The 18925-nt window shown below is 55.3% G+C and overlaps 1 protein-coding gene across 1 annotated transcript in view; it reads left to right on the plus strand.

The window, feature by feature from the left end:
- CHST1 (carbohydrate sulfotransferase 1) overlaps positions 1-18925 on the plus strand; it is a 33542-nt gene that overhangs the window by 10758 nt on the left and 3859 nt on the right. Inside the window, 5 exon segments of the mRNA XM_061564330.1 lie at positions 17956-18311; positions 18313-18445; positions 18447-18587; positions 18589-18695; positions 18697-18925. Of these exon segments, the coding sequence (XP_061420314.1) occupies positions 17956-18311; positions 18313-18445; positions 18447-18587; positions 18589-18695; positions 18697-18925 (966 nt within the window).

The following is an 18925-nucleotide window of genomic DNA, read 5'->3' on the forward strand; positions in this document are numbered from 1 at the left end:
GGCAGGTTCTCATTTGAGGCCGAGTCGATCTAGGGGAGGCCCAGAACCGATTCAGATAATCGGCACTGGTGTTGGCCGTGAGCAGGAATCGAACTCGGGTCGCTCAATTCGTAGCGCAATGCGCTCACCACGGCGCCACCGCTCGCAAAGACAAAGATCCCCCGCGTAGCCTTAGCAGACTGTTGGGGTTAAGTGCCGTTGGTGAGGACCTATGAAGGCCGGCACGGCCCGCACCACGCCCGGGACGCCTTACACACATGGATGTATAAGGCACACACACGAGCATGCTGTCACTCGTATGAACACACACACGCAAGCTCGCATGAACGCACGTGAACACACACTGGGAAGAGTCCATGGTGCTCTGTGTGTGTGTTGTCGTGCAGCGGTTAGCGCTACGCTGCGCTATGCGAACCCGGCGACCCGAGTTCGATTCCCGCTCACGGCCAACACCAGTGACGATTATCTGAACCGGTGCCGACCCTCCCTTAGGTCGACTCAGCCTCGAATGTGTGCCTGGCGTGGTGTGTAAACATCACCACTGGGGAGACAAAGGCGGCCGAGTCACGCGTTGGCTACGCACGCACCCCGCTCGTGCGCCGTGCCGGCTTTCATACGTGCCACTCGCTAACTAACAGCACTTGCCCCGACGGTCTGCGAAGGCTATACGGGGGACCTTTGCCTTTGGTGCGTTTGGCCTCTTTCAGCTCGGCTCCGTCTCCTGCATCCTAATTGAGGACTAAGTGGAGCGAAGTCACTCCTCCTCTTCCGGCGTTCGTCCACGTCAATCGCCTCTGGCCGGGACAAAAAAAAAGAGTGAATCGCCCACGCGATAATGATTAATGTCTCAACACGAAGGCGCAGCCCTGCAATTGCTCGTTCACTGCACTGCTACAATGAGCCCTCTCTCTCTATAAGAATCACTCGGCGGTGGTGTTTTGGGCTACTCTTCCATGCTCGTCGGACGTCTTGGGAACGAGGTGAAACTACCCACTTCTCTACCTCACCACACACGACCTGCTGAGCCTTTTTAATGCTGAATGGACAGGGGGGTGGAGGGGGTGGAGGGGTCGAACTTAGGAAAGTTGCTCAATTGTTTCAGTTGCCGCTCCGGGAGGTTCGTCATTAATACTTTGGCCCTGAAAGGGAAAAAATATATATACACGCAGTATATAATAGGCGACGTTTCGGGCGATGATCCTTCTTCACAGCACCCGTTCATTAAGATACGAAAACGCCGGATTATATAAATGGGTTTGACACAGACACATATCGATACATGAAGGGTAGGTCGATACAGACGGATAATGAAAGTCACGATAGATAGAATGCTTAATATAATGGATAATAAATATGTATTGTAAATTAATTACTGTAAATAAATACGTACATTTATGAATGCACATACAATGGACAGGGGACATTAGGATATCACAATTGATTAGATATATAGACGAATATACACCTGCATGGTATATATATACACACGGATGTGTTTAACAAATCATCGCACAAATGAACAGGCAGGTGACATAGCGACAGGGTGCACCGACTACTCACGAAAGTTGTCCAGACACCCGCGTTGTGATACTTGGGTTACATATGGGGACCACACACCACCACGAGGCGAGATCGATTATGATGGGCATTGATGGCGATTGCGTCTGTACAAAGGGTTATTTGTGTAAAGACGACTACAACGCATTTTTCCTGGAAAGGTTTTCTTTATTCAAGGAGCCGCGTGCTCACACTCGGACAAGCGGAGACCCCCACTGCAACAGCCCCGAGTCTCCCGCGCATCTCCCCCTTTTATACGGTCCGAGGCCACGCCCCCATTCCCGAACCTTCTCGCTGGTTCTAGACCGCTCACTCTACCAGCAGACTCCACCGTCCTCTTACGTCACCTGGCCACGCTCCTATTCTGGATCATTCCCGTAGCCACCAGTCCCTTGGCAGACTCCCTTGTCATTACCTCCTGTGGCCTACAGTCCACTCGCACTGCAAGCTGACTCCCCTGTCATTACCTCCCGTGGCCACCAGTCCACTCGCACTGCAGGCTGACTCCCCTGTTATTTCCTCCCGTGGCCACCAGTCCACTCGCACTGCAGGCTGACTCCCCTGTCATTACCTCCCGTGGCCACCAGTCCACTCGCACTGCAGGCTGACTCCCCTGTCATTACGTCCCGTGGCCACCAGTCCACTCACACTGCAGGCTGACTCCCCTGTCATTACCTCCCGTGGCCACCAGTCCACTCGCACTGCAGACTGACTCCCCTGTCATTACCTCCCGTGGCCACTAGTCCATTCGCACTGCAGGCTGACTCCCCTGTCATTACGTCCCGTGGCCACCAGTCCACTCACACTGCAGGCTGACTCCCCTGTCATTACCTCCCGTGGCCACCAGTCCACTCGCACTGCAGACTGACTCCCCTGTCATTACCTCCCGTGGCCACCAGTCCACTCGCACTGCAGGCTGACTCCCCTGTCATTACGTCCCGTGGCCACCAGTCCACTCACACTGCAGGCTGACTCCCCTGTCATTACCTCCCGTGGCCACCAGTCCACTCGCACTGCAGACTGACTCCCCTGTCATTACCTCCCGTGGCCACTAGTCCATTCGCACTGCAGGCTGACTCCCCTGTCATTACGTTTTGTGGCCACCAGTCCACTCACACTGCAGGCTGACTCCCCTGTCATTACCTCCCGTGGCCACCAGTCCACTCGCACTGCAGACTGACTCCCCTGTCATTACCTCCCGTGGCCACTAGTCCATTCGCACTGCAGGCTGACTCCCCTGTCATTACGTCCCGTGGCCACCAGTCCACTCACACTGCAGACTGACTCCCCTGTCATTACCTCCCGTGGCCACCAGTCAACTCGCACTGCAGGCTGACTCCCCTGTCATTACCTCTCGTGGCTACCAGTCAACTCGCACTGCAGGCTGACTCCCCTGTCATTACCTGTCGTGGCCAACAGTCCACTCGTACTGCAAGCTGACTCCCCTGTCATTACCCCCCGTGGCCACCAGTCCACTCGCACTGCAGGCTGACTCCCCTGTCATTACCCCCCGTGGCCACCAGTCCACTCGCACTGCAGGCTGACTCCCCTGTCATTACCCCCCGTGGCCACCAGTCCACTCGCACTGCAGGCTGACTCCCCTGTCATTACCCCCCGTGGCCACCAGTCCACTCGCACTGCAGGCTGACTCCCCTGTCATTACCTCCCGTGGCCACCAGTCCACTCGCACTGCAGGCTGACTCCCCTGTCATTACCCCCCGTGGCCACCAGTCCACTCGCACTGCAGGCTGACTCCCCTGTTATTACCTCCCGTGGCCACCAGTCCACTCGCACTGCAGGCTGACTCCCCTGTCATTACCTGTCGTGGCCACCAGTCCACTCACACTGTAGTTTGACTCCCCTGTCATTACCTCCCGTGGCCACCAGTCCACTCACACTGTAGTTTGACTCCCCTGTCATTACCTGTCGTGGCCACCAGTCCACTCGTACTGCAAGCTGACTCTCCTGTCATTACATTCGTAAAACAACAAGAACTTTGAAGTGCTATGTGGAGACAGAGCCGGGCAAATGGGGGTTTGCGGGGCCCCGTGGCAAATCAGCCCACTGTGGGTCCCCCGAGAGCCTTCAAACTAAACCAGCGAAGTATTACAAATGATGCCGTGACGTCGAAGCGCGTTGCCCCCCCCCTGCCCCCCCCCCAAGCGCGGGGCCCGGGGCGGTCGACCCGATTCGCTGTGCTACCCTAGGGACGGCTCTGTGACGTGCCATCACATTTCCGCGAATTATTATTGTTGTTTTTAGCTGAAGCAGTTTTTTTTTCCATTTCGCACTGCTTTTCATTAGCGTGTGTTTTCTTTGCGACCGCCAAACACCCCGTTTGTTAGTTGTGCAATATTCCTGAAGGACGTTGCTTGCACGAAATATTGATGTTTTTTTTTATTTTGTTGTTGCTGCCACTGCTGTTGTTGCTCACGCAGTACCACGGATCAGACGTGTAAAATAACCGAGTAACTGGCAAAACGGGACCGTTATCATCATCATCATCCGTGTAACACATCAAAATAAACTGAAACTCACGAGTGGCAACTTTGCTTTCTTTCGAAAGACACGTGGCAGGCACGTGCGTCACAATACAACAAATACCAGTAACGCTGCGTGGCCTTAGAATAAAAAAAATATATAAATTAGTTATAAATCTTGACTTAAAGCTTTCGTGACTACAGGAATTTATATTATTTGGGTCTTTCGGTAAAGTCTTCCTGATGACGACCGCTTGTGTTGCGATCGAAACGTCGTAGTTTTTTGTTATTTTCTTTGAACCTATCTACGTGACTTTACCGAAAGACCCAAAGAATATTTAAATTAGTGGATGTTTTATTTCAAGCTCACGCAGTGTTGTTTGACCTATTTACTTATTGACGTGTTTACCGATTCATCCAGCGGAGCCACATGACTCTTTGTCAGGAGGCTCCTGCCGCTTCATTGGGGTTTTTGTTTTGAAAAGCCACAATGTTTTTATATAAATCATGAGTTTTGTTGATGATTATTATTATTATAAGACACGTGGGAGGAAACCGGAGCGCCCGTAGAAACCCCCACGCCTTGCGCGAGAGGGACAACGCTCTATCCCCGTACAGACGGAGACAGATGGCGATTAGTCCACTTTCTGTACCGCCTTCTCGTGGCGAGCCAGGCGGTCACGGGAGTTCCGCGACAGCGTCTGTGTGTGATTCACCAACCCCTCGCTGCTGCCCCCACACCACAGTGCTGGATTCCAGGCAGAGGTCACGTGCGGCATCCGCGTGGCCGTCGCTGACAAGCGAGTTGAGTCCTGTTGGGCTGTGCTTGTGCACCGGCACCGCCAACGCAGCGCCAGCAGCAGCAGCAGCAGCAGCGGCATCACGACACGTTCGGATTAAACGAGCGCAACGCGGTTCGGAGGAAACACAGCGATAGCCCGCGGCCACGTCTCCTCCATAATGCACAGGCGCATCAAAGTGAACGTGGTTAACAGGCGCGTGTCCCACCCCCTCCACCCCTCAACCCTCAACCCTCTCCACCGCTCACCCCCCTCCACCCCTCACCCTCCACCCCTCAACCCTCACCCCTCCACCGCTCACCCCCCTCCGCCCCTCAACCCCCTCCACCGCTCACCCCCTTCCACCCCTCACCCTCCACCCCTCACCCCCCCTTCACCCCTCACCCCCCTCCCCCTTCCCCCTTCACCCCTCACCACCCTCCTCCACCCCTCACCCCCCCTCCACCCCTCATCCTCCACCCCTCACCCCCCCTTCACCCCTCACCCCCCCTCCACCCCTCACTCCCCCTCTAACCCTCACCCCCCTCCCCCTTCACCCCTCACCACCCTCCTCCACCCCTCACCCCCCCTCCACCCCTCATCCTCCACCCCTCACCCCCCCTCCACCCCTCACCCCCCCTCTAACCCTCACCCCCTCCCCCTTCACCCCTCACCACCCTCCTCCACCCCTCACCCCCCTCCACCTCTCAACACCCTCCACCCCTCAACACCCTCCACCGCTCACCCCCCTACCCCTCACCCCCCCCCTCCACCCCTCACCCCCCTCCCCCTTCACCCCTACACCCCTCACTCCCCTACACCCCTCACCCCCCCCCTCCACCCCTCACCCCCCTCCCCCTCCACCCCCCCGTCCCCTCCACCCCTCACCCCCCTAAGTTACCCGGCTACCAGCCGCTCCCCGCCGACCCAATCGCAGCCACCACCATCCACCACCCGCCACCGCCACCACCGCCACCACCATCCACCACCGCCACCGCCACCACCGCCACCACCATCCACCACCACCACCGCCACCACCACCACCACCATCCACCACCATCCACCACCACCACCGCCACCACCACCGCCACCACTACCACCATCCACCACCGCCACCACCGCCACCACCATCCACCACCTCCACCACCGCCACCATCACCACCGCCACTACCGCCACCACCGCCACCGTCATCCCTCACCGAGGCCGCTCCGTCTCGCTCTCCCTGCCTTTGGCTCCTGCGGTGGTGCCCGTCGCGCGCTGTGGGAGGCACAGACGTGCCGTAGCTCAAGGGGTGCTCGCTGACACCAAGGCCCAACGTTTCGGCTGCAGCTCGCCTGCTGCGGAAAGCGCCGAAGGTCAAGTTGAAGAGGTCATCGCGCCCATCGCTTCCTCACGTCTGCCAGGCCCTGCCAGGAGTTGTACGCATGTGTGTATGTTGAATTTAGTTTGCACCGAGACTATTTAGAAGTGCGTAGCTCCAGTCGCTTCCTCATATCGGAAGGAAGAACGTTCCAGACGGCCGCAGAAGAGCTCCCGAAAGCGCCGCGCGACGCGGTGACCGCCGTCTTTGTTTCGATGGCCGAGCTAAAAGCCGCTGCCGCCGCTGCTGCTACGAGGATGAGCGGAGTTGGCGTGGTGATGGTCTAATGATGATGCTCACGACGGCTGATGATGATGGTAATAATCGTGATGGTGAGCGCGGCACTCTGGTGAGACTTAAGCCGCGCCGCTGCCACCAACCCTTAACCCAGATGCGACCCCTTAGCGCCAATTTTGTTTAATAGGTTCTCGCTTAGGAGCCCCTTGACCTAACAATTTAACGGTGTCCCCTGAGCATGCGAGCGTTTTCACGTGTGAGTGCTTGTGCGTGATTTCGGTGTGTTCGACTGTGTGTGTGCGTATGTGTCTGTGCGTGTCTGTGTGTGTGTGCGGTCGTCAAGAGGCTAGCGCGCCGCGCTACGAACGCGGCGAACTGAGTTCGATGCCCGCTCACGGCCAATACCGGTGACGATTATCTTGGCCTCCACTAGGTCGACTCAGCCTCGAGTACCTGGTGCAATGTGTGTACACATCTCCACGAGGAAGACAAAGGCGGCCGGGCGTGGTGTTGGCCACCCGCCCCCTCGTGGGCCGTGCCGGCCTTCATAGGTGCTCGCTAACAGCACTTGCCCCTACAGTCTGTTGAAGGCTATACGGGGGACATTCGTCTTTGTCTCACAACATGTGTGTGTGTGGGTGTTAGAGACCCAGGCAGCCGCGAGATATTGGAAGTCCGCCCGTCATTTCACAAATTTCCTAACGTGAAATACATTATAGATCAGAACTGCTAATTTAAAGTACATTTAAGACTTCAAACCTGGACACGCATCAAGCACATGGGATCCGAGCCCGTGGTGTCGAGTTTGATGTATGGGCCAATCAGTGACGGCGTGGGAACGTAACGCCATCACCATCAGAATCACCACCATTATCACCATCACCACCATCACCACCACCATCACAATTACCACCATCATCACCACCATCACCACCACAATCACAATTACCACCATCATCACCACCATCATCACCACCATCAGTACCACCGCAATGATGCTGATGACCGTTATACGCTACACGGTTGCCGGGAGCCAGCACTGTTAGTGAGCACCTATTAAGGTCGGCGAGGTGCACGAGGGAATGGCGTGACCCAGCACCACTCCCGGCCGCCTTTGTCTCCCCAGTGTCACAATCTTTACACGCCGCACCGGGCACTCGCTTTCAGGCCGAGTCGACCTAGGGGAGGCCCGGGAAACGGTTCGAATACAAGTCGAAAGCGTGAGCGGGAATCGGACCTCGGGGTCGCCGGGTTCGCTGCGCGGATCTCTGCCCGCTGCTTCCACGCTGTCCTCAAGGTGCATGGCAGGCTCCGCGGGGAATTGACGAGCATGCGAGCACGCACTGACAAGCGGATCCCTTTCGCCAGGGAGACATTGATATAGGCGCGTGTAAAACACGTTCACTCGCACGACGCATTACGCATACGGGACGAAGATCGCCCGTGTAGCCGACGGAGACGGTTGGGCAAGCGATGTTCGAGAAGCGCTAAGCGCGACCGCCTTTGCTTCAGATTTTTACAACGCCGCGCTAGGTACTCGTTTGAGGCCGAGCCGAACTAGGAGAAGATGTGGGGACGAGTTCAGATATCACGCATTAGTTAGCCGTGGTGGCCGGGAATCGAGCCCGGGTGGGTCGTTCGGTTCGTAGCGCAGTGCGCTCACCGCTCCGCCACGGGCTCACAGACGCACACATCGTGACTCCACGACGGGATGATGGGCACGCACGAAGTCCTTGCCGTGTCCTTCCCGCGCACCTCCGATTAGCACGGTCGGCTACGTACGGTGCGAAAGAAGTTCAACATATATACACACGCATGCGTGTGTGTATGCCATAATACAGTTTTTTTGGGTTAGATCGCGTAAATATATACATGTGTCGTTAAACCCGCCACCACCCGGCACAGCCAACTAGTAAGGTTTGTTACGTAAACAGAACGTGGCCAATTCGTCACCAGTACAGCACTACACGGGTGTGTTGGAGAGCCAAGACAATCTAAGTACGACGTTTCGCCAGTGATTACAACCAGCTTCATCAGGCGACAGCCAGATTTTCGGAGAAGCCCACCCGCTTCGTTCCTTAAACAGAGGCGTAGACGTGGCGACGTCACTCGCGCACTCTCCTTGGACTTTCGATCGGGGCGCGATCCTTCCCTGGCCTTCGGCTGCCGTTCCGCCGTTAGCCTCTACCCAGGGGGGAGAGAGAGAGGCCCTCCCACGCCTTTCTAGGGATCCCCGTGCCCTGCCCCAGCTCCGATGCGTTCTCCTTAACGGTCAATATGATGTCTCTGTGACCTACGCCGTGCTCTCTCGTCCACGTGTTCGCTCCTGCCTATCCCCCCCCCCACCACCACCTTCATGTCTCTCGGTGCAACGGAGATCCGCTCCCCGTTGTTTATCGCTGCGTTCTCTCGTTCGCTCTCTCTCCCTCTCTCTCTCTCTCTCGCCGTGCGCGCGCCTCTGTTCCCTCTCGCGCTTTCTTCTTCTTCTTCCTCAACGGCAGAATTGATTAGCGCGCAATTAACGCTGATCCGTGACCACTAAGGTCACCTCGCAATCGAATAACTCGCGGCGCGTGAACACGAACTGGCGACGACGAGGAGGAGGGAGTTGGATGGGGACACTGTGTGCGTTCTGAGCAGTGAGACTCAGAAAAACAAACGTCTGTCACAGACATCCCCTTTGACTTATCCCGCGGCATTTGAAATAACGAACGGGGGGGGGGGGGGGGGGTTGGGGGAGGACAAGCGCTTTCAATTACGTGAGAGGCCTTGCGGGGTCCCCGGGCCAAATAGCATGATGTGCGCGCCCCCCCGCCCCCGCATTAAAACTAAAACGGAAGAATTACATCTGACGCCGTCACCTCGAATCGCGGGGCTCCCCAAAGCGCGGGGCCCGGGGCGTTCGCCTCAATTCGCTGTGCACACTGACCCTCATTCTCCACACATCCCTTCCGCACCAAGTACTCATTTGAGGCTGAGTCGACCTAGAGGAGGCCCAGAACCGGTTCAGATAATCGTCACTGGGTGTTGGCCGTGAGCGGTAATCGAACCCGGGTCGCCAGGTTCATAGCGCAGCGCGCTAACCGCTACTCCACCGCTACCCACAACACAAACACGCGCACTGACGCTGCCTCGTTGCTTATGAAGGACCCACCGTCTCATATTCTCACTCGCATGCATAGTGGCTCTTGAAATATTGAAGGTTTTTTGTTTGTTATATATATAATGTAGAGACATATACCGCATTCTAAAGAAATGTATCTTCTTGTTATTTTGCTTGCCGACCCTTGGGTTAGCCTAACGATAATAATAATAACGTTGATTGTTTGTTAAAATAAATACCCCCCCCCACCTCCTTCCTCTTCCTCGCTGTACCATCCTAATTCCGAGCACGTTCAGCGCGCTGCTGATGCGACTACAAAGCGAAGTCATTAAACACAGAGAGGCAGTGTTTATACTCGGCTCAGATACAAAACAACCTCCTTCTCTCCCCCCCGCGCTCCTCCCGTTGCTCCAACTCTTACGAGCCAGGTATTATACGATCAGGTCTTTTTTTTTTACGATCAGTGGAAACAAGAAGATGCTCGGTGTATTCGGCACTTTGCTTCGTTCATCATTTCGTAATTTTTTTTATTTACATTTTTAAACTGAGCTTAATGTAAAACCCCCACCTCTCGCTCGCTCTCTCGCTCGCTCTCTCGCTCACTCTCTCGGTCACTCTCTCGGTCACTCTCTCGGTCACTCTCTCTCGGTCACTCTCTCTCGGTCACTCTCTCGCTCTCTCGTTTGCTCACTCTCTCGTTCACTCTCTCGCTCACTCTCTCGGTCACTCTCTCGGTCACTCTCTCTCGGTCACTCTCTCTCGCTCACTCTCTCGCTCACTCTCTCTCGGTCACTCTCTCGGTCACTCTCTCGGTCACTCTCTCGGTCACTCTCTCGCTCTCTCTCGTTCTGCACGCAGCCCTTCTGCAGTCCGACGGCCTCCGACGGGTAGCTCGTGGCCCCTTGCAAAGTACACTATTTTATTTTCGTCACATCTTTTATTTTACTTATACAAGATAAGGCCCCACTGAGCTATGCAGCTCTTTTTGCAGGAGCGACCCTGGCCACAAATGGTCGCTCAGATAAAGGGGCTCATCACGTGGAGATGGAGGGCAGCCAAATAGTCGTTTCTAAATGTGGAGGGGAAAACCGGAGGACCCGGAGGAATATCCACGCGACCACGGAGGGAGAGAGACACGCAAACCCCAAATATACAGCAGCAGGCGTTGTCAGGGTCGGGATCGAACCCACGACCTCCTGTATACCAGGTGAGGTAGGTAACATCTCCTCGCCACCGTGATGATGATGAGAGAGAGACACGCAAACTCAAAATATACAGCAGCAGGCGTCAGGGTCGGGATCGGCTCCACGACCTCCTGTATACCAGGCGAGGTAGGTAACATCTCCTAGCCACCGCGATGATGAGAGTGGGAGAGAGACACGCAAACCCCAAATATACAGCAGGCGTTGTCAGGGTCGGGATCGGATCCACGACCTCCTGTGTACCAGGCTAGGTAGGTAACATCTCCTAGCCACCGCGATGATGAGAGTGGGAGAGAGACACGCAAACCCCAAATATACAGCAGGCGTTGTCAGGGTCGGGATCGGATCCACAACCTCCTGTATACCAGGCGAGGTAGTTAACATCTCCTAGCCACAGCGATGATGAGAGTGGGAGAGACACGCAAACTCCAAATATACATCAGGCGTCAGGGCATGTGCGTTTGGTATGTATGAGAGAGTATGCATGCCACTGGGAAGACAAACGCGGCCGGGCGTGGTGCTGACCACTCACACCCATTGTGTACCCCCAACAGCATGTACAGGCTACACGGGGGATCTTTGTATGATGAATATGTAAGTGTGTGTCTCTTTCACCTCCCTTTGGTCCACTCAGCCTGAAACGAGTACCCGGTGTGGTGTGTAAACATCGCCACTGGGGAGACAAAGGCGGTCGGGCGTGGTGCTAGCCACACACCCCCCTCGTGTGCCGTGCCGGCCTTCGTAGGTGCTGCTCGCTAACGGCACTTGCCCCGAACAGTCCGTTAAAGGCTGCACGGGGGATCTTTGTCTTTGTCTCGTCTCTATCACCAGGCAGCCAAAACCCTAACGCGTCTCATCTCCCCCTGACCCCCCCCCCCCCCACCGCTCGCTTCAGTCACGCAGGTGGCGCGGTTAATGCGATGCAGCAGGCGCGTATCGATCCATTGGAACGCGATGACAGAGTTTCCATGGGGCTGTGTCTCGATTTGGTGGGTGGTCGAGTCGACTCTAATTGCCCTGGGGTGGAGTCAGGTTGGGGGGGGGGGGTTCATCGGTCCCATTACACTGAGCCAGCGCATAGCAATTAACCAATTAGTGGAGCTCACGTGCGCAGTGCTGTTGAGATTTAGTAAGTGGGAGGGAGCGAGAGTGAAAGTGTGAGAGTTGGATGGAGGGAGGGTGAATTGGTGTGTTTGCCGCATGGAAACTTTTGGGGAAAACCGGTTACCAATTTGCCGCACGTATTTGTATTTTACTGAGAATTGTAAGAAGGTTCCAGAGTGTTGGTGGGTAGAACAGCGCGCTGGGCTTGCCGTCCAGAGGTCCCAAGTTCGATTCCATCTCCATGCGGCGCGGCAGTTCGTAACAATGGTTGGCTACGTACGGTGCGAAGGAAGTCCACTTCATTTACAACGGAGAAAATGTTTAAATCTCCCCAACTCTGTTAACACACCTAACTGTGTGTGTATTTGGATTGGTGTGTGTGTGTGTGTCATAAGCGCACACACACGCACAACGATCATCATCGGCTGCGTAACGCTTTGTTGAGGCTACCTGGCCTTTTGCTCCATACGAAGCTCCGGGTCTTCCCGGAAACAGTTGATGTCCTCCCTTCGCTATCCTTGCGAAACATCGACTCCTCCGGTGGAACATGTGCGCCGGTTTGAAAAGATTCAGAGCTGGCCTATCTACGATCCATCCTTTTTGTTTTTTTACCAGACTGTATTGTGTGAGGAACTCCGCCTGATTCTCGCAACATCTGGACACAGTCTCATCGATGAGCTCCTTCGGCAGGCGAGGCTGCGTTGGTTGGGTCATGTAGCCCGCAATGCCCAGCCACCGCATGCCTAAGCAGCTTCTGCTTGGCCGGATTTAAGATGGATAAACGGGCACGTAGACTAACCCCACCTTGATAATTGTTTTTTTTACCCTTTTATCTGGCAACAAAACTGACGCCTTTTTTTTACAAAGAGTCATGTTTGCATAGACCAACAGAGTATGAGAGCTCTCACACTCTGATGGTGCATTGTCTTTGAGTTGTGTGCCTTTTGGCGTCATCTGGTCCAACACCATGTGAGACTAGGCTCTAACGAAAGCTGTCTCGGGTGTGGACCAATCAACTTCAAGTGCAGTGCATACATTATCAGAGTTGTGCTTTTTGTTTGCATTCCGACTGCAGGTATTGTGGTCTATGCAAACATGACTCCTTGTAAAAAAGGTGTCAGTTTTGTTGCCAGATAAAAGGGTAAAAAAACAATTGTTATATTTTGCTACTGGCAAATGACGTTCCAATGGTGGTAACCCCACCTTCACTAACCCGCATTGACTAGCGAGGTGAAGTATGGTCGAATAACTTCCCCCCCTCCATGAACCCGCACGACGCACAGTGCGATACTCATCCAGCAGTGGATTCACAACAACGTGTGACGTACGCGTGCGTTACCCACAATGCACCGAGTCACGAAGCAAATCAGGTTTTACAAAAAACAAACACCACGTGGCCATCAAACCCGGAGGAGCAAGCATGGAGGGGGGCTAGACCCAAACCGGGAAATACGCGAACGGGCATCACCAATATTGGAACTCATCAGCGAGCTCTGTGGTTGGGTATAGCCATACCTGGGGCAGGAGCCAATTGCTTAGGCGTCATATGCCTCCGGTTGGCTACGTACGGTGTGAAGGAAGTTCAACATTTCTCGATTTAAAGCTTTCGTGACTGAATAACAGGGCTGTCTTTCTTCTGACAGCCCTGTTCTTCACATGAGGACGGCTGCTTGCGTTGTAGCCGAAACGTCGTGAGAATTTTTTCTATTATGTTTTATTTTTATTACTTTATTATTTCCCTTCTACGTGACTTTACCGAAAGAACCAAGAATATGAAGTTCAACATGCATACATGCCACCCCCACCCCACTCACACATTTCAACCCCCACCCCGACTCCCCACCCCCCACCCCCACCCTGGGGGTCTAGGCCGCCTTAATTAATTGACTCTTAAATGCATTGAGCCCTCGCTCGAGGGACCAAAGGCGTCTATTAATCTTATTACGATGACATCCATCGCGTGAACTGACTGCGAGCGCGTCGTAGACTACCCTGACCCCCCCCCATCCACACCCCCCTACCCCCTAACCCCACCTCCCCATACCTCCTATCCCCCTCCCATCCGTACATCCTCCTACCCCCTAACCCCCACATCCGTACACCCCCTCTACCCACTAACCCCACCCACCCTGCCCTATCATCTTCCACCATCCACACGCTCCTACCCCCTAACCCCACCTCCCCCTACCTCCTATCCCCCTCCCATCCGTACATACTCCTACCCCCTAACCCCCACATCCGTACACCCCCTCTACCCACTAACCCCACCCACCCTGCCCTATCATCTTCCCACCATCCACACGCTCCTACCCCCTTACCCCACCTCCCCCTACCTCCTATCCCCCTCCCATCCGTACATACTCCTACCCCCTAACCCCCACATCCGTACACCCCCTCTACCCACTAATCCCACCCACCCTGCCCTATCATCTTCCCACCATCCACACCCCCCTACCTCCTAACCCCCACATCACCCCCTATCCCCCACGAATCGGATGTAACTCCTCCAATTCGCGGCCATGGTGTCCCAAGTGCACGTTTTTATATATATATTTAGGCAGCTATATTTAGGGAAACTATATATATTTGTGGACCCAATGATTTGTTCAGAAATTAATCTCAAGCGATGTTAGTCGGATTCAAATTAAGGAACTCATCCCGCCGCAGTTTCGATAATAGCGCAGTGCGCTAACCGCTGCGCCACCGCTCCCGCACAGCAAATGATTTACTGGCCGTTAAAAAAAGAATTGTTCACTGCGGCAGTCATCAACTCTGCTGCTGCTGCTGCCGCTGCTTTGTAATTGGAAAAAAAGAAAATGCAATACGCCAACATTTAGGGATAACAGCCCCCTTCCGCATGAGATTATGGCTCGTGTAATTAGAGGCCACATCTTCGCAAGCGGTGACCAGAAACAGCGATGAAATTCGTAAAATCCATCTCGTGCAAGTAATAGGTTCACAATTCGCACAGAATCTGCTGATTTTCTCTCTCTCTCTCTCTCTTTCTTTCTCACGTTTCCTCTCTCTCTCTCCTCTCTCTCTGCCCGCTTCAGAAAAAAAAGTGCGATTACGATAAACGCCCCATTATCATCAATAAGGAGATGTTACGCGATGTCTGTAAAAGTCTCTAAAGCCAGCCTAATCTCGACGTTGTGACAGGCTGACACGTGTTTAGTGGGCAAAGCATCGCCCCCCATCCCGCACCCCCCGCACCGTGTTAGACCACGGTCAGTGGAAGTGTATATTAGAGAACTACCTCTGCAGTCTCGTCAATTGCCCTTTCTTTTTTGAAATCCACACATTATAGACAGAGTGCTACGTTTTATAACACTTTCCTGGCATACGAAAAAAAACACGTACGTCGCATGGCAGTCAAAACGAACCCTCTAATTTAATGCGAATTATTTTGTTTGTTTTTGGTACGTGTGTGTGTGTGTGCGTGCGCGCGGTTATTGGTGACCATGACGAGAGCATCAACTCGTCGCCACTCCTGGACAATCCTCGTCAATCACAATAGTCGCGGCCGAGACCCGGATTCTAACGTCGGTCCTCGACAAGGCCGGCTTCGGTGCTCTGAACCGCCGAGCCACCAGGCCGCTTCCCTCATCACGCACGATCTCTGCGTTGTCACAGTCCGCTTGGGCAGCTGCCCGCGAGCCGATTTCGTCGCTCCATCTCCGCGGGGGATGTACCCGAGGCTGCTTTACCTCCCTGGGCTTGCCGCTGCACCATTGTAGTTGCCGCCTGTGTAACAAAGATGACCGAAGGCTTGATTATGATGATGATGAGATTGAGGAAAGGGGGATACATGCCCCCACCCCCGTCACAAATACAAAGGTCCACCGTATAGCCTGAACGGACTGTTGGGGCAAGTGCTGTTAGCGATCACCTATAAAGGCTGGCACGGCACACGAGGGGGTAGGTGGCCAGCACCACGCCCGACCGCCTTTGTCTCCCCAGTGGCGATGTTTACTACACACCACCGGAACCAGGTACTCATTTGAGGCCGAGTCGACCTAGTTCAGATAATCGTCACTGGCGTTGGCCGTGCGCGGGAATCATGTGTGGGAATCGAACTCAGGTCGCCGAGTTTGTAGCGCGGCGCGCTAACCGCCGCACCACCGCTCCCCACTACACACACGTACACACACGCACACTCCATCCCAGACACCCCCCCCCCCAATCAAATTCTCCAACACCGCGTTCACATGCCCCCCCCCCACCTCCCCCCTCCATACATCTCACGCGCCTGAGACCCGGGAGAGTTGTCGTCTAACGCGCGGAGTCACCGACTCATCGATTTCAATTCCTCTGCGTTCTTATGAGGAGGAGACGCGGCACGGACCGCTCTGACACAATCTCTGACACATTCGAGCTGGCGTGGCCTTTGGGTTACGGAGGACGAGGTGGGGAGCGTGGGGGAGGGAGTCTAGGTGGGTGGAGGGAGGGAGGAGGGGGATGGGAGGCAGTGGGGAGGAGGGGGGGTAGAGCCAACGCCGAGGTTCAACGGTGGAATTGAAGTATCTTGGCCAAGCTATAATGTCAACCCGTTCTGACAGCAGCGCCACACGCCGGAGCGATCTGTGCGGCCCGGTAAAGGTTGCCAACTCATCACACTCTGGGTCCGTGTCGAGTGCTATTACGGAACAACAACGGGCGACATTTATAGGCACTTCTTCTGCACAGCGCCAGTGCGCGTGGGTGTTCAATCCCGATATTAAGGAAGGCACTGGAGCTATGCACTTTTAAATCTAGATTGAAAAGTAATTTATTCAGAACTGCTCGTTGTTGTTGTTTTATTTTGTTGTCCTTCCCCCGCACCTCCGCGTAGTGCGGTTGGCTGCGTGCGGTGCGATAGACGTTCTGCGTAGATGTATTCGTAATTAAAACATTTAAATTTCAGCAGGTAAGGCCCCACTGAGCCATGCAGCTCTTTGTCAGAAGCGACCTGGCCACTAATGATAAGCTCAACGAAGTGGCTTACCACGTAGAAATGCACAGCGGGCAAATACTTGAAATGCGTGATGTTGATTCTAAATGTGGAGGGAGAAGAAAATCCACGCGACCGCAGAGAGAGAGAGAGAGACACGCAAACTCCAAATAAACTACAGCAGTAGCCGTCAGTGTCAGACTCAAAGGCACGACCTCCTGCATACCAGGCGAGGGTGTTAACATCTCGTCACTGTGGGTAGATATACACAGGGTGCTACAAAGAAATGTGAACACTTCCGAGAATTTGCAACAATCAACACAAGAAACGTGCCCCCGGGCTCTGGAGACCACCTGGAGAAGATTCCAAGATTCCGTTGACAATGATGGTGAACAAGTGGAGACTTTGACTTTTTGAAGCTCTAAACATTTAATTTGTTATCACGTTACGGTGCATTATCCGTCCTTGTCCACGAAAAACGAGAGTCCCATGTGAGTGTTAACATTGTTTCGAAGCACCCTGAATATTAATATATTCATCTATATCGAGGCTGGGCTATTCCAATGACTCGTACAATTTGCTTTTCACGAAGCGGGTTCTGGTCGCTAACCACGTGACCGCTGTAATGCAGCGCTGTGGAGGCAGCAGCGAGGGTTGGTGGGTCACCACGCGAATGCTGTGAAACTCCCTTCCCGTAGGCGTCGAGGAGGAGACGCCATACCCTGGCTCGCCAAGAGAAGGCAGTACAGCAAGTGGACCTATCGCCACTCGTTTGCATCTGTACAGAGATAGGTCGACTCAGCCTCAAATGAGTACCTGGTGCGGTGTGTAAACATCGCCACTGGGGAGACAAAGGCGGTCGGGCGTGGTGCTGGTCACCCACCCCCTCGTCGTGTACCGTTCGGGCCTTCATAGGTGCTCGCTAACAGCACTTGCCCCTACAGTCTGTTAAGGCTATACGGGGGATCTTTGTCTTTGTGTGCATGTGTGCATGTGGTAGTGTAGCGGTTAGCGCTACGCTGCGCTACGAACCTGGCGACCCGGGTTCGATTCCCGCTCACGGCCAACACCGGTGACGATGATCTGAGCCTTTCCTGGGCCTCCCCTAGGTCGACTCAGCCTGAAATGAGTACCTGCGGTGTGTGTGTGTCCGCGTGTGTGTGTGTCCGCGTGTCCCCGCATGTGTGTCCGCGTGCGTGCAGGCGCCTCGCCCCTATGGACAGGCGCAGAGCCCGGCCATGGCGTGCTCGTGGAAGGTGGTCGTCTTCGTGGTGTGCGCTTCTCTCGGCATCCAGTACACGGCCATCAGAACCATCCGCACCTACGGCTTCTACATGTGCGACGTGTCCGACGCGCCTCCCCGCTGCTTCTTCACCTTCGGCAGGATGCCGCGCCTCTCCGGGTGCGCGGCGCAGGCAGCGGCATCGGCGGCCGCGGCAGCTAAAGGGACCGCTGGTGCCGGCGGTGCCATCGCCGGCACCGGAGGAATGGGAGGGGATTCCCGAGCGAGGCCCTCCGAGTTGGCTAAGGTGGCGAAGGTCGTGGAGACGGCCGCGACGGACGGCTCCGAAGCGCAAGCACATCCTCATCTTCGCCACGACGCGCAGCGGCTCCTCGTTCATGGGCCAGCTGTTCAACCAGAACCCGGAGGTGTTCTACCTGTTCGAGCCCCTCTACCACGTGCAGGCCACCTTTCGTAGACACGGGGCTGCGCTTCCGCCACGCGGTAGACAGGCGCTCGCTGCTCGGCGCCTACCGCGACCTGCTGCGTAACCTCTTCGACTGCGACCTCTACTTCCTGGAGAACTACATCAGGCCCGCGCCGCGGGACCACTGAAACGGCGCGCCTCTTCCGACGGGGAGCGAGCAACGCGCTCTGCAGCCCGCCCGTGTGCGGCGACACCCCGACGACGTCGTCGTCGTCATCGTCATCATCGGCGGCGGTCATCATTGCCATCATCATCATTAATATCATCCTCGTCGTCATCATCCTTCTTCTCGCCGCCCTCTTCCGCGTCATCTTCTTCATCGTCGTCGTCGTCATCCTCGGAGCCGGAGGAGCAGCGCTGCCTGCGCTCCTGCGGGCCGCTCAACGTGACGCTGGCGACGCGCGCCTGCCACGCGCGGCCGCACGTGGCCATCAAGACGGTGCGCATCCCCGAGGTGCGCGAC

This window comes from Lethenteron reissneri, chromosome 33 (genome assembly GCF_015708825.2).
Source record: "Lethenteron reissneri isolate LAM-NWPU_2019-01 chromosome 33, ASM1570882v1, whole genome shotgun sequence".
NCBI lineage: Eukaryota > Metazoa > Chordata > Hyperoartia > Petromyzontiformes > Petromyzontidae > Lethenteron > Lethenteron reissneri.